Source organism: Heloderma suspectum, chromosome Z (assembly GCF_057233095.1).
Source record: "Heloderma suspectum isolate Gila_16-S chromosome Z, 16-S_ref, whole genome shotgun sequence".
NCBI classification, from domain to species: domain Eukaryota; kingdom Metazoa; phylum Chordata; class Lepidosauria; order Squamata; family Helodermatidae; genus Heloderma; species Heloderma suspectum.
In genome coordinates, this window is record NC_139476.1 from 4,005,909 (window position 1) to 4,020,094 (window position 14,186).

Genomic DNA, 14,186 nt, shown 5'->3' on the forward strand with positions numbered 1-14,186 from the left:
ATGTTAGGGCCCCAGGTTCTCCTTCCTTTTTCTGTTCCTTAACCTGTTCAGAGGGTAGGAAGAGAAAGCAAGGCAAAGGGGTTGAGGGGAGAGAAAGAGCAAGGCTAGGAGGGGAGAGAACCAGAGAGGTAAAGAAGTGTGTGATGGGAAATAGAGAGGCTAAAGTGGAGAGAAACACCAAGATAAAGTGGTGAGTGGGAGAGAAAGAGCAAGGCTAGGGATGGGGAAGAGAAAGAAATAGTGAGGAAAAGGGTTGGGGGAGAGAAATAGCAAGGCTAGAAATAGAGAGAAACAGCAAGATAAAGGAGTGAGTGGGAGAGAAAGAGCAAGGCTAGGGGCTAGGAAGGGAAAGAAATAGCAAGGAAAGGGGTTGTGGGAGAAAAATAGTGAGGATAGAGGTGGGAGTGGGGAGAGGGAGAGAGAGGGAGAGGGAAACAGCAAATGAGAAAGGTCTGTGGGTACAGAAGAATGGGCGAGCCAGAGAGTAACTCTTTCCATTTCCCCTTCCCCCCCATCCGCTAGCCTCAATATATCTCTCCCCCTGCCAACTATTGACTAGCCAAGCATTATATGCCTAGCAGACATTATATGACTAGCCACATCCCCTCCATGGGACCCATTTTGTAGTGGTGCCCACAGCAATTTCTCAATTTCCCAAATGTGTCCATGGGTCCAAAAAGGCTGGGGGTCCTTGGTGTATGGCTTGGTGACCGGCCAAATGGACGATTAATACATTTAATAAAAAATAAAAAAAATAAAAATTTTACATGTACACACACACTGTGCCTATAGCAGCAGTGGGGTGCTTAACCCTGCTAAAACAAGGTAGCCTAAAGGGGTAACCCAAATGCACTTTTCACTACAGAATTTACACAGAGGTAGACCTACAACACGGTCCTCCCATGACATGGTTGTTTTCTGCCGCCTGCATAATGTCCCCAAATTTCAGCATCTTACCACTTACCATTTTCTGTCTGGAAACAAAAACACCCAAAGATCTATTGATTTTCTCACTGTGATTTCTTTATGTCCCCCAAACCAGGCAAAGTACCAGGGGTAAAAAAAAATAATCCCATGGATTTTCCAAATAAAATTGGTCTAGGGAAGTAGGCATTAAGTACAGAGATTTGCAATGGGCTTAGAAAAATACCCCCCAACACCAAAAAAGTTTGATCTTAGTAATAAAAATTTTACCTACTTTGACAGTTTATGATACTTTTCTAATATTTTGAATTTATGACGTACTCCTTCTGACACTCCAGACTAAAATGCCCGATGAACGTTTTTGTGTATATTTTTTCCAATCAGTGCATGAGGGTTAAGCAGGGTGAAGGAGTAATGAATGGTGTCCTTTTAAAGTAGGCAAAAAGTCCTGGACTGAAAAAATAACTCTTCTTATTCAGCATGGACATTTTGGAGGCAAACCTTTCACAGACACAAAGCTGCGCATATGTGCTTGACTTACAGGTGTGAACTACCCCGGGATTGCAGTTGAGGGGCCATCTAAAGAATACTGTTAACAAATTCATTTCTCCTTTTAATATCAGATCCAGGGCTGAGTGCCGATGGCTTCGTAGCCAAAACGGGCCTGCTGAGAAACAAGACGGTGGAGGTATCTATTGGAATGCTTGGCAGAACCCCGAGGTTTTCAGTTGTCCCCTGTAAAAGTTTTAAAACATAAAGAGGCAACTCTGCTTCAAAACAGCCTGATCAGGAGTATGCTCAGCAGTCACTGGAAAAGAAAACCAGGACATGAGTGAGGAAAGTGTAGCTGGCTCGAACCCTAAATAGGAGCACTTCTCTTAGGACAGAGGACACGCTGCAACATTTTGTTGTAGTGTAGCTGGTGATGAACCTAAAATGTTTCTGTGGATTATGAGGAAAGAACTCATTTTCCATTTGTTTCACTAAAGCCCCATCTAGGTATGGGGCAGTCCCACCTGCCTTACTCTAGCTGCTATCCCATGGTCACTTACCAAGGAGGAAGCCCCATTTACCTCTATGTAAACATGCTTTGGGATGGGCTTGCACTGTCATCCTTCCCTCTGCCTTTGGAGATGCCAGCAGCTTGCTCTTCCTTTGAGCAGATTTTCTCAGCCATGAGGGATAGAAACTTAAATTGAATTTTACAAGGAATGCTGAGACATTCAGGAAGTTGGAATCTGTGCCTGTTTCCGCATTCTGCCTTTTTGATGGATACACACAGCCCTGTTTTGATACATCCCTGGGATCATCAGTCCAACAGTTTTATTTCTTTTTTGCTTCCGTGGCAGTAATACAAGACCCTGACAAGGTCCCAGAACACTCTGCTCTTATCTGTCAACATCGAGATAGCATTGCCAAGATCTGCTTGTACAATTGGGCAGTGCTGTTCTTTAATGTCTCACCACCGTGCAACCAGCTTCCAGCCTTAATAATAAATTTTAGGTTTCTGCAGAACCCTCACACTGGCTGTGTCTGTCTGAGGATTTTTTGGGTAGGGAGCAAACATGACTAACTTTCCACCCTCAGGAAGTCTTTTCTCAGTAGTATGTACAGCTACAAGATGTGGTGATAAACCACCAGCTTAGGTGAATTTTGTTTGTTTGTTTGTTTGATTGATTTCTTACATTTCTATACCTCCGGCATAGAAGCAAAACTGGCTGGGGAATGCTGGGAGTTGTAGGCCTTTTCTCTGTCTAAACAGGCATAGGATTGCACCCTAAAATGATCAAGGGGCTGGAGCATCTCCCCTATGAGGGAAAGCTACAAAGTTCGGAGAACTTTGGGCGAGCTCGGATTTTGCTAATTTGCACATCGCTTCCTCTGGGGCAGCACAGAACAAGTCTGTGCTCTCTTCTATGCAGTTTCCCCCCCTATTCAAAAAGGTTGCGACGCCTTTCCTACAGCTTAGTTAGCGGCAGTAACAGCATTCCGCTAAAATGTCCTGTTTTGTTGTTTGTTATTTATTGAAAGGTTTTTTGAAAATGGTTTTTTTTTACAATAAGAGAACCTCTCCTCCCTCCCTTCCTCCCTCCCAATATTACAGTTGATGGTACAAGTCATATATAACACTAATGCCTCCATTTCCTGTATTCTGCCCCCTTCCCATGTGTTAAGTTCAGTATATTACATCTTAAACTGTTTACAACGGTCACTTTCTCCTTAGCTCATTTGCGTATGGCGGTATTGCTTTTTTTTTTTAAAAGAAGGAAAATAAAGGAATGGGGGAACAGGGGGATTTGAAAAGAAAAGAAAAGAAGAGATCATAAAATACAGCAGGATGCTGAATACACAGAAGGCTGGGCTGTTTGAGAAGGACGAACATAACCTCCACCGCTCAGTCTGCACAAAGTTCTAAAAATGTCTGCCAAACATTTTGGGATTTTTCTCCCCTCCCTCATTTTATGTAAGTGGTTCATTCATGAGCTGTGAGCACCCAAGAGGTCTTTCACCCGTTGATGCACAACCTGGTGGCTTTCCATCTCTGCATTATAAGTTTGGCAGTGAGTTTGGCCCTGTAAAACCAGGTTCGTTCTTCTTCAGACTTGTCCAATTTTAAGGTAAGTGTGGTACCAACTCCAGATTTTGCTCTTGCTCTTTCTCATCATGGCTACCATTTGCTTACTTGAGAGGCAGAGAGCCGGTGAGCAAGGAGGCCGTGGCGTCTCCTGCTCCTCCTTCTCACCACCTTTGTTGTCCCGGCCGGAGCGAGAGGCAGGGCAACCAGCAGGTTGCAATGGTGAAGAGGAGGAGCGACTCCAGGGGGCTCTTGCCAGTGGGTCCCTGCTGGGGTCTGGGCCCTCAGCAGGTGCCCAACCATGCCAACTCTTGATGCCGCCCATGTGCCTTGTAGCAGCCTGGAGAAATGGAAGGTGACCTCTTTCTTAAAGTGAGGTGCCCCAAACTGGACACTGGTCATTTGGTGGGCTATTGCCTTCAAATGGGGCCTTCATGTTCAGAGGCGGTCTGCCTCTGAATACTGGTTGCGCGGGGGCAGCAGCGGAGAAGGCAGCTCATAGCCTTTGTGTTCTACTAGTGGGCTTCCTGTTTTGGCATCTGGCTGGCCACCATCAGAAACTGTATGCTGGGCTTGATGGACCTTTGGTCTGATCCAGCAGAGCAGCCCTGACCTCAGTCTGGCCCACCACAGTCAACCTGGACACCCCATCTCCAGGGCTGCCATTTTGCCATAAACGTGAAGACCATCTCTGGGGTCTCCCATTTCTCTCCACCTCACAGCTGGTCTGCTCAGTTGTCACAACTGGCCTGTCCCCCAAGTCAGTCAGAGAACTAGAGGGGATAACGTACGATCGGACTCCTCTCCATTGTGAGCCGGGCCAGCCCTACCATTAGGCAGAGTGAGGCGATGGCCTGAGGCGGCAGATGCTGGGGGCGGCAGTGGCAACCTACTGGCTGTTTCCTCCTGAACTTCCTGTCTATTGGAGGACAGAGCTGTCCATGCCACACAGTACATACTGCATCCCCTAAACTAGCCTGCTGCCTTGGTTGCTGAAATCAGCTTCAACTGCCAGGCCAGCTGGCTTCCACATGTGGGATGGGGAGACACTATCCTGTCCTTCACCTCAAGCAGCAAAAGCTCTTGGGCTGGCCCTGCATGTGGGAAGAGGAGCCCTTTGAAATACAAAGTCGTAATGGTGTCGCGGAAGACAGGCAGTGGAGACTGACTGGTGGGAATGACACAGGGATTCGAGGTAAAGTTTTGGCTAGCAGTCTTCCATTGCGCTACCCAAACCACCCTTCCTTTGTTCCTGGCCAGTGTTTTGGCAAAGGATGCAATTTTCTCAGTCTTGCAGTGTGGCTCTCCGTTCTTTAAGCTTCCGTTCCAGTTCCTCGGTCATCCCTACAAGGGGAGCATAAAGAGGGCCACTGTGAAATTTCGCACCCAGGTCCAAAGTTGGGCAGAATTCAGGCACAACTGTTAGAAACTGGCAGTTATTTTCCTCTCCAAATTTGATTTTCAGGGTTCGTTTTAAGAAAGAAGAAGAAAAGACAGCTCTCAATGCAGTCAGGTAAAAAAATCGTTATAGCTCTAGATTTCTTATAACTCTAGATCAGGAGGCTTCCAGTTCGAATCTCACCTCTGCCATGGAGTCACTAAGTGGCCTTTCTCTCCCTGCCACATCCCTCCCCCGCCATCTGTGATATGAGGAATAATAATATTGACTTCCACATTGCAAAGTTGTAAGGTATGTCAAATACTTTGCATACTTGAAAGCACTATACAAGTCTTTATTGTTTATTGCTGTTATTACTATCATCATTATCCAGTCAGGCATCCATAAAATCTTCAGCTTTCATTCCAACAAGACCAAGTTTCTAGTCCTCGAGGCTGCAAAGATTAGGCGCATCTTGTCTACTCAGCCTTGTCACTTTCCCCCAGGCAAGTGTGTGTATAGGATTGGAGCCTTAGGGCACAATTTCTTTCTTTTTCTTTTTTAAATGAGAAGAAGCTTTGAATTAAACTGGCTTGCATATCACACTCCCTTATTTAGAAGCCTTTTCCTGCATATCCCACCTGTTTGGAACCAGCTGAGATTATCCAGTAGATGTTCTCCAGAGCTACTTTCTAACTGTTTCACGTATTCCAGACTCCAGAGCCAGTGACTTAGTGGAGGAAAAAGCCAGGACTTGCAAAGGGATGCAACCGTGGCACTTCTCGGTTAGCAGGGATGCTAACGTCATCCACCACCCTGCTCAGTATTCCCTGTTCCTCTGAACTTACCTGCAATCCTCACAGTAGCTGGGGAGAAATCCATTTCCCTAGCAACCATCCCAGTTGCAAAGGAAAGCATTTTGGGGTGGCATGGTCTTGAATGGGCAAGCAAGACCCATTTGCTTTACCAAAGACCTGCTCGATGGGGAGATGAAAACTGATCGAACTGGTTTGTTGGTGCCTGGATTTTTAGACTCTCCTTGAGGGTGTGGCTTTTGGGAGCCCTAGGATGAGTCCCTGCACTTCCAAATGGAACCACTACACCAGAGTTTTACAGTCTGTTATCATGTCTGCCAGAGAATCCTGGTGACTTTTTTGGGCCTGTGGTCCCATCTGGAATTCTCCTTCCTTTATTTCAACCTCATGTCATGGGCACTTTCACAAAGTGGCTGCCATGGCGGACGTGGCTGGTTTCACAACACCCATTTCACCAAAGGGCAAACTGGTGAGGCTTAGAGTCAAGGCGCTTGCCACAGAACCTGAATACAAGGCAGAGGTGGCACCTGAGCGCTGAACGCCAAAAGGTATATTTGCTCCACAAACGCACAACGAGATACCCATTTCAGAGAAGGCTGACTGGCGATGCTCAGAGAGGCACCCGCTCACCCCACTCACACACAGCCCCCTGAACAAAACACACGCGCACACCACACATGCAAAAAAACAGGGGAAACACACACCGCACCAAAACAAAGTAAATAACCAGCTAACCCCATTGGTGTAATGGTCAGTTTGGAAGGGACAATCCTCATAGCCACACCCCCAAGGAGAGTTCCCCAAATTAGGGATGCATACATTTTGTACTATTCGTTCTGTCTGCGTTTCGCAGATTATCAGATACCTTTTGTTGCGCCATCTGCTCATTGACGGAATTGTTTTTTTCCCCCAATTCCCCAAATTTGCGCAAATGCACACTTGAGGAGATGCACAAATCCTCCCCCCCCATGTGCATATCCCCCCCCTAGGCTACAGCATGAAAATGCACATTTTCAGCCAGTGTTTCCCCCCCTCTTTTGCGTATTTTTCTTCTATTTTTCTAAATTTGTGGAAAATTCTGGAAAGTAATTTTCCACAAATTTCAGTAAAAGAAAATGGTCCACCGGTCTTCAGAATCCATGCAACTCAGGGAAAGTCGGTCCACTGTGGAATCTGCAGGTTGAATTCATAGAAATCTGAACTCATTTGATTCTGTTGTGGATTTCTCTGATATCCCTACAAAAATGCAGGCAGCAGTGTTGATCCATAGCAACAACCAGTTCTAGCAGGTCTTTTGCAAAGTGACTAGGTCTTCATTGCCCGCTTGAGACCAAGCCAGCCCCAAAGCACTTTGCATCACAACAGGGAACAATATATTGTTGCTGGGAAAATCCATTTCCCAGTTCAGCTCAGCAGGAACGTGAAATTCTGACAGGGGTGGCAGAGGACATCAGTGACCCTGCGCATAAAAAAGTGCCAGAGCTGCATTTCTGCAAATCCTGGCTCTGCTATGCTACTCGTTAAACTGGTAAGAAACCAATATAAAATTGAAAGCAGATGTAACCTGAATCTTGTTGTGACAGATATGCACTTCTCTTCACCCCACACACCCACTGACTTACCACTGCAAAGGTTTCTGGGTAAGGACATCGCTAGGCGGGAGGGGGCACTTTCTGTCGTCTTCCGGAGGCCAAAACCACTGATAGGTTTGCTCGGAGCCATGAGCCCAGGAATGCCTTTAAATTCTGGGAGGTGAGAAATGCAAAGGGGATTGATGGGTCAGCCTTAGGACTGGAAGGTGCTGAGTCCTCTCCTGCCCATGGACAGGTTTGGCCCAAGGATTTTGTCTCCTTGAAATCTGGCAGTATGAAAAAGCCATTTATACGGACACACAGCGTGACCCATGGCAAATCCCCACCCACCCACCCAAAGAAGAAGAAGCAGCAGCAAATTGAAGGCAACAGCCACAGGTGCATGCATCGCAAATGTCTAGGACAGAACGTTGGAAGAATGGCAGATTATCATCATAGAATCATAGAATAGTAGGTGTCAGGGTGGAAACTGAGCCGATAGAGCCCCAGAGCAGTTCTGATTCTGAGGAGGAACAGCAATCCGTGGGAGAGGAGCACGCTCATGTCTCACAGACACAGCAGCTGGCAGAGATTCCTCCTGCCAGCATTCCTGGGAGAGATAGTGATCCTGGCAGCGAGAGAGTGTGTGTGTGTGGGGGGGCTTGCTGGACGCTCGGCGCAGACGCAGGGAACGGCGCCAGATGGAGGGCATGGAAAGGAGGCGTAGCACTCGTTTGGCGCGCAAGCAACGGTTGCGTCCCGAGGACCCAAGGGAAAGAGGGAGGATCTCTCCCTAGCCCATAGGTTCAGGGTCTTCCCATGGTTCTCCTTCAAACAGGGACCAACTGCCTAACCTGGAGCATAGGCCACTCTGCTATCTTTCCCCAGTGCTGTTCCTTGCTTAGTCGCTGGTGATTAGCATCTGAAAGAGTCATTAAGTTGTAAAAGGATTAATTAAAGCCTTGAAAAGAATCCTTTTGTCTGTGTCTCGAGTTGGCTATTGGAGTAGACTGTAAGAGGCAGCTAGGGCTCATCCTGACAGTAGGGTTGGAAGGGCCCTATAAGACCATCCAGTCCAACCCCCTGCTCAGTGCAGAAATCCAAGTCAGAGCATCCCTGACAAGTGGCTGTCCAGCCTCATCTTGAATGCCTCCATGTGGGGGAGCCCCCCACCTCCCCAGGTAATTGGTTCCATTGTCGTGTTGCTCTTACAGTCAGGAAGTTTTTCCTGATGTTCAGCCGGAATCTGGCTTCCTGTAACTTGAGCCCATTATTCCGTGTCCTGCACTCTGGGATGATCGAGAAGAGATCCTGGCCTTCCTCTCTGTGACAACCTTTCAAGTACTTGAAGAGTGCTATCATATCTCCCCTCAGTCTTCTCTTCTCAAGGCTAGACATGCCCAGTTCTTTCAGTCTCTCTTCATAGGGCTTTGTTTCCAGTCCCCTGATCATCTTTGTTGCCCTCCTCTGAACCCTCTCTGGCTTGTCTGCATCCTTCTTAAAGTGTGGCACCCAGAACTGGACACAGTACTCCAGAGGAGGCCTAACCAGTGCTGAGTAGAGGGGAACTAGTAGTTGATGAGATTATCACCAATAGCATCCCTAATTCCTTGCACTTGTTGCCTGGCCGTTTTGTGACAGTGACAATAGCTTGATTCTGCACAGCATCCGAAAGCTGGATTTGGCGCTTACCTTTGGATGACCTGGTCTGTCTCATCTCAGCAACGTCTGAAAGAAAAGCAAACATAAAAGGGCAACAAAGAGATGGAGAGACAAAGGGGCTTTCTGTTCTCCTGTAGCCTTGAGAAACAGGGGACAAAAGGTTTGCAGCTGAGTGTGAAGCTCTGGTTTCCAAATGTTGGCGTTCTAAATAAAAGGGATGGACGGGGAAGCAATAGTCTGGGACCAGGGGTAAACGCACAATTTGGGCCTGTGGACACAGCTGACATTTTGAAAACGTGTCCTGGGCATCGCCAGAAATTGTCGCAGGGGGGCATGGCCAATCACAAAATGTTCCTAGCATGTTCCTCCCTCTGGATTTGGACTTTTCTGCCCCCCTGCTGGATTCGGACTTTTCTTGCCCCACCCCACCCCACCCCACCCCACCCCACCCCCCTGCCACAACATTGCAATTACTTTTCTACACTAGCAGAAGCCAGTTCAGGTATCCTGCTTTGTTTCACCTGCCCCAGTGAGCAGAGGGTACCATTTCATGACCCTATTTTTTAATCAATATTTTTATAAGCACTAACATACTTCTTTCCCCAGTCCCTCTCCCCCACCCTCAAAAAGTGGTATCCCTCATTACAGTATTATCCTGTTATAACACAGTATAATAACGCAAAAAAATAAAAATATAGTTAAATAAACAAATTAAGCCAAATATATATATACATAGATAAAATAAGTCAATAAATAATGACAAATAAATAAATTGTTGTTGTTGTTCAGTCGTTAAGTCGTGTCTGACTCTTTGCTGCTAAATAAACAAATAATGCCAAATAAATAAATGAGTGCTGATTTTTTTCTTTTTTAAATGAAAATTAACATTTAGTGACCTGGTTATAATGGCCTTGCAATGAATATGGACTTGAGCACGCTCTGGGAGAGAGCGCAGGACAGGAAGGCCTGGCGTGCTATGGTCCATGGGGTCACGAAGAGTCGGACACGACTGAACGACTGAACAAATATAACGGCCTGCAAGTCAGATCAATATGCCTTCCTCAACCTACCTTCATCATTCACATAGGTCTGGTCTGGCAAATCCTCCTCTTCATACACGCTCGTGGGTGTGGCGGCTGACACCGGGACTGGGGGCTTAACCAGCAGGACTGGCGGAAGACGAGGAGGGGGCTTCCGACTTCTAGGGGACAAGAAAGGCTTCTGTCCCTCGAGGGCACCTGCGATGCAGACAGAAGGGCAAAACTGGGGCGGAGAACTAACTCAAGCCAAGCCCGGCTGAGTCCCAGAACCTGCCTACAATGCCTAGAGTGCAGCTCTAGAACCTGCATGAGCCACATGGAAAGCTGGGGGTGGTGTCTGTGTGACACAGGGTGAAGGAGAGGCCTGCCATTGGCTGTCAGTCATGATGGTTTAATGGAACCTCCACTTTCATTGGTAATCTATCTCTGAACATTAGGGAGAGCTATTGCTTTCATTTTAATTAATTTAGGGAGCAAGTCTATGCATGTTTAAACAGAAAGAAATCCTACAACTCCCAGCATTCTCCAGCCAGCCACGCAGGCAGGGGAATGCTGGGAGTTGTAGGACATTTTTTCATGCTGTCTGGGGAATGCTGGGAGTTGTAGGATGTTTTTTCATGCTCTCTGGGGAATGCTGGGAGTTGTAGGACCTTTTTCATGCTGGCTGGGGAATGCTGGGAGTTGTAGGACCTTTTTTCATGCTCTCTGGGGAATGCTGGGAGTTGTAGGACTTTTTTCATGCTGACTGGGGAATCCTGGGAGTTGTAGGACTTTTTTCTTGCTGGCTGGAGAATGCTGGGAATTGTAGGACTTTTTTTCTGTCTAAACATGCATACAATTGTGCATGAAATTATTTATTTATTGCATTTCTACTGTCCATTAGCCAAAGCTCTCTGGGCGGTTGACAAAACAAAATTTAAAACTATAAAATGCAGTAACATCATAAACCATAATATTAAAACCTTCCATTTAAAACAGAATCAAACCAAAGTAAAAATGAAGAGAAAAGTCAACAGTAGTGGAGAGATCCAAAAACACATTATTAATATTTTTTTAAACTCAAGGACTAAAAAGCTTGGGAGAATAAAAAAGGGATTTGCCTGGCATGAAAATGACCACAACATAGAAGCCAGGTGAGCCTCTCTAGGGTGTCACTGCCAAAAGTGGGGTGGGCCTGTGAATCTATTCTGGGTTACAGTTAGAACCAGCCAGAACTCTAAGAAGCTACCCAGCTGCTGAGACCATTTTAGGGATAGGGTTCAGCACCTTGGAGAGCCCCTTTAGAGTTTTGGCTGGTTCTGACTGAAACCAGAATGGATTCACAGCCCCATCAACATCAGAGCCACCAGCCTCCACTGGGTGCCACCGCCAAAAAGGCCTTCTCCTTAGCTCTGGAACTCCCTGTTCTGGGAAGCTAGATCAGCCCCCTCTTTGTTGTCCTTCCGCTGGCAGGCAAAGACCTTTTTATTCAGGCAAACCTTCAGCATGAAAGTGGGTCTGCTGTTGAACAATTATTTAAATTGCTTAGGTGCTGTCTATGTTTGGTGGTTTTAATTGGTATGTTTTTATGTCATGTATTAATTCAGATTTGGTATCAATCTCTATTTTATTATTGTTAGTGCCGGTTTTGGCAGAAAGTTGGGATGTGAGTTAAACAACAAACAAATAAAACTGTGTGGCAGCATTTTAAGCATCTGTCCCTCACTGAGTAGGATGAAGGAAGGTTAGCATGAATTTAGCTTCAGAATTTAGCATAAACTAAATGAAGTACCTTTCGGGGGCCATCGGGGGACACCGGACACCCAGGTGGGTACCGAGGTACTCTCTCCACTTTCTTTATCCGTCTCCATGATCTCTGCCAAATAGAAAAGGCATTGAATAAAGGAGGATGGCACAATCGCTAAAGAGTCTGGGGTGCAGGAGCTGAAATTACCACACCGAGACTTGTGACTAGTGTTCTATATTATTTATTGAACATTGGTTTGGCCCTGGTTCTTCCTCAGTCAGGAGATCAGAGCAGTGTATGCAAAACACTGTAGAAGTGGTGCACTTTATGACCCTCAATTTGAAGGGGGCTGTCTGGTCCAATTCTGGTTTAAAGACAAAGAACCATCCAAACTGTTTTGCATCCACAGTTCACACTTGGATAGCAGACTGAACAGGTAGGCACACGGGTCACCTGGTCAGTTTTCCACTCTATGGTGAGATATACTAGTATTATCATCACCATCATCCTTGAATCATAGAATAGCAGGGTTGGAAGGGGCCTACAAGACCATCGAGTCCAACCCCTGCTCAATGCAGGAGTCCAAGTCAGAGCATCGCTGACAGGTGGCTGTCCAGCCTCGTCTTGAATGAAAGGTTGTCACAGGGAGGAAGGCCAGGATCTCTTCTCGGTCATCCCAGAGTGCAGGACACGGAATAATGGGCTCGAGTTGCAGGAAGCCAGATTCCGGCTGAACATCAGGAGAAACTTCCTGACTGTCAGAGCAATATGACAATGGAACCAGTTACCTAGGGAGGTGGTGGGCTCTCCCTCATGGAGGCATTCAAGACGAGGCTGGAGTGCTACTTGTCAGGGATGCTTTGAATTGGATTCCTGCATGGAGCAGGGGATTGGACTTGATGGTCTTGTAGCCCCTTCCAACCCTACCATTCTATGATTCTATGGATGCCTCCAGTGTGGAGAAGGCCCCCCCCCCCCGGGTCATGGGTTCCATTGTCGCATTGCTGTAGCAGTCAGGAAGTTTTTCCTGATGTTCAGCCGGAATCTGGCTTCCTGTCACTTGAGCCCATTATTTCGTGGGCTATAGGTATCTATATCTATCTATATATTAGCATATGCAAATTATCATGCAAATTGCCATCCTCTTTTTTCGGTGATTTATCTGTGGCCACACTAATACGGTTGCATGGATGTTTCCCATTTTCCCACAGGCTCCAGAGATACTTAACCTTTGACCAGAGCACACTTTGGAAGAGGAAAACTGCCTAATGGAGAATCTGTCAGGGGTCCCCAACCTTTTTGGGCTGCTGGGCACGTTTAGAAATTTGAAAGTGCTGTGGGTGTTTTCGCAAAATGTTTGCTGTGGGGGTGGGGCTCACCCACTCATACAATGGCCGCCATGGTGGGCGTGGCTGGTGATGACACACTCATTTCCCAGAAGACAAAGTGGTGGGGCTAAAAGAAAAGGAACTCATCCAAGATCTTAAGTCCAAGGCAACGGTGGGGGTCTGAGTTCCAAAACACAAAGTTGCTCTTTTGAACCCAGATAAAGATGGCGCTGGAGGGCAGCCTTTCACTTTGCAGCATGCCAGCCTCTCAGTTAAAGAAATTTTTAAAAAATCTTAAGAAATGAAATAAAGATCAGGAGGGACACGGAGCCTAGTGAGCACCAAGAGAGGGGTCTGGGGTACCACGTTGGAGACCCCACATCTACGGTGTCTCGGACAGGCGTGGGAAGACTTCAAGCTTGTGGAATCTACTTTAACCCAAGGGTCTACCAACCAAAGATGAGTGCAAGATAATAGCTGAGTCAGGGGGCAGGGTGGGGCGAAGCCAAGTGTCAACCAGAAGTGGAGACGCAAGAAGCAGCAATGTGTTGTCCCCCACTGAACTCCTCGAAATAACAATGATCTTCTGCATTTCCACCTTGGAGACGGAGCCACAAACTTACCCAGAGTCATGGCATAGCTCTCGTCAAGAGAGAGTGGGACAAGGACCCGATGGCTGTTGGTGACGAAAAATTCCACGACGTCTGCAAGCGAAGAGCAGTGGTACTGGCGAGGAGAGAAAGATGTGGAGAATGCTTTGGAATGAACTCTTCCGAAGAGTCCAAAGTATTTCAAGTTCATCACCATACCTCCAGTTCTTGGACTACAGTTCCCATTGTCCCCCTCCAAAATGGCTGGGGATGAGGCAAGTCACACCTGGATGCGTCTGGAAGGCTGGGCTACACCACCATCTGCTCCCCCCCCCCAAAAAAGGTTGCCAATATGGGAAAGACGATGACTTTTCTAGCATAGCCCTACTGCAGGTAAAGTAGATCCTCTGGTGGTCCTTCCCTTCAAGGAAAAGTAAGATTCCAGTCCTTGTGGTTCAAAATAAAGGGCTGATTGAAACAGGAAGCTATCTGACAGTGAGTCTCAGACCACTGGTCAAAGAGAGCAAGACTCCAGTCCTCATGGATTTGAAGAAAGGGCTGGTTGAAATGGGAACAC

At 46.9% G+C, this 14,186-nt stretch overlaps 1 protein-coding gene across 1 annotated transcript in view; it reads right to left on the reverse strand.

The window, feature by feature from the left end:
- Positions 1–2,949: 2,949 nt before the first annotated feature.
- STAP2 (signal transducing adaptor family member 2) overlaps positions 2,950–14,186 on the reverse strand; it is a 30,505-nt gene continuing 19,268 nt past the window's right edge. The window contains exons 8-13 of the mRNA XM_084826274.1: positions 13,643–13,745; positions 11,737–11,820; positions 9,996–10,163; positions 8,956–8,991; positions 7,315–7,437; positions 2,950–4,843 (exon numbers count right to left, since the gene is read on the reverse strand). Coding sequence (XP_084682400.1) covers positions 4,785–4,843; positions 7,315–7,437; positions 8,956–8,991; positions 9,996–10,163; positions 11,737–11,820; positions 13,643–13,745 — 573 coding nt within the window. The 3' untranslated portion in view covers positions 2,950–4,784. The remainder of the gene's footprint in view (positions 4,844–7,314; positions 7,438–8,955; positions 8,992–9,995; positions 10,164–11,736; positions 11,821–13,642; positions 13,746–14,186) is intronic.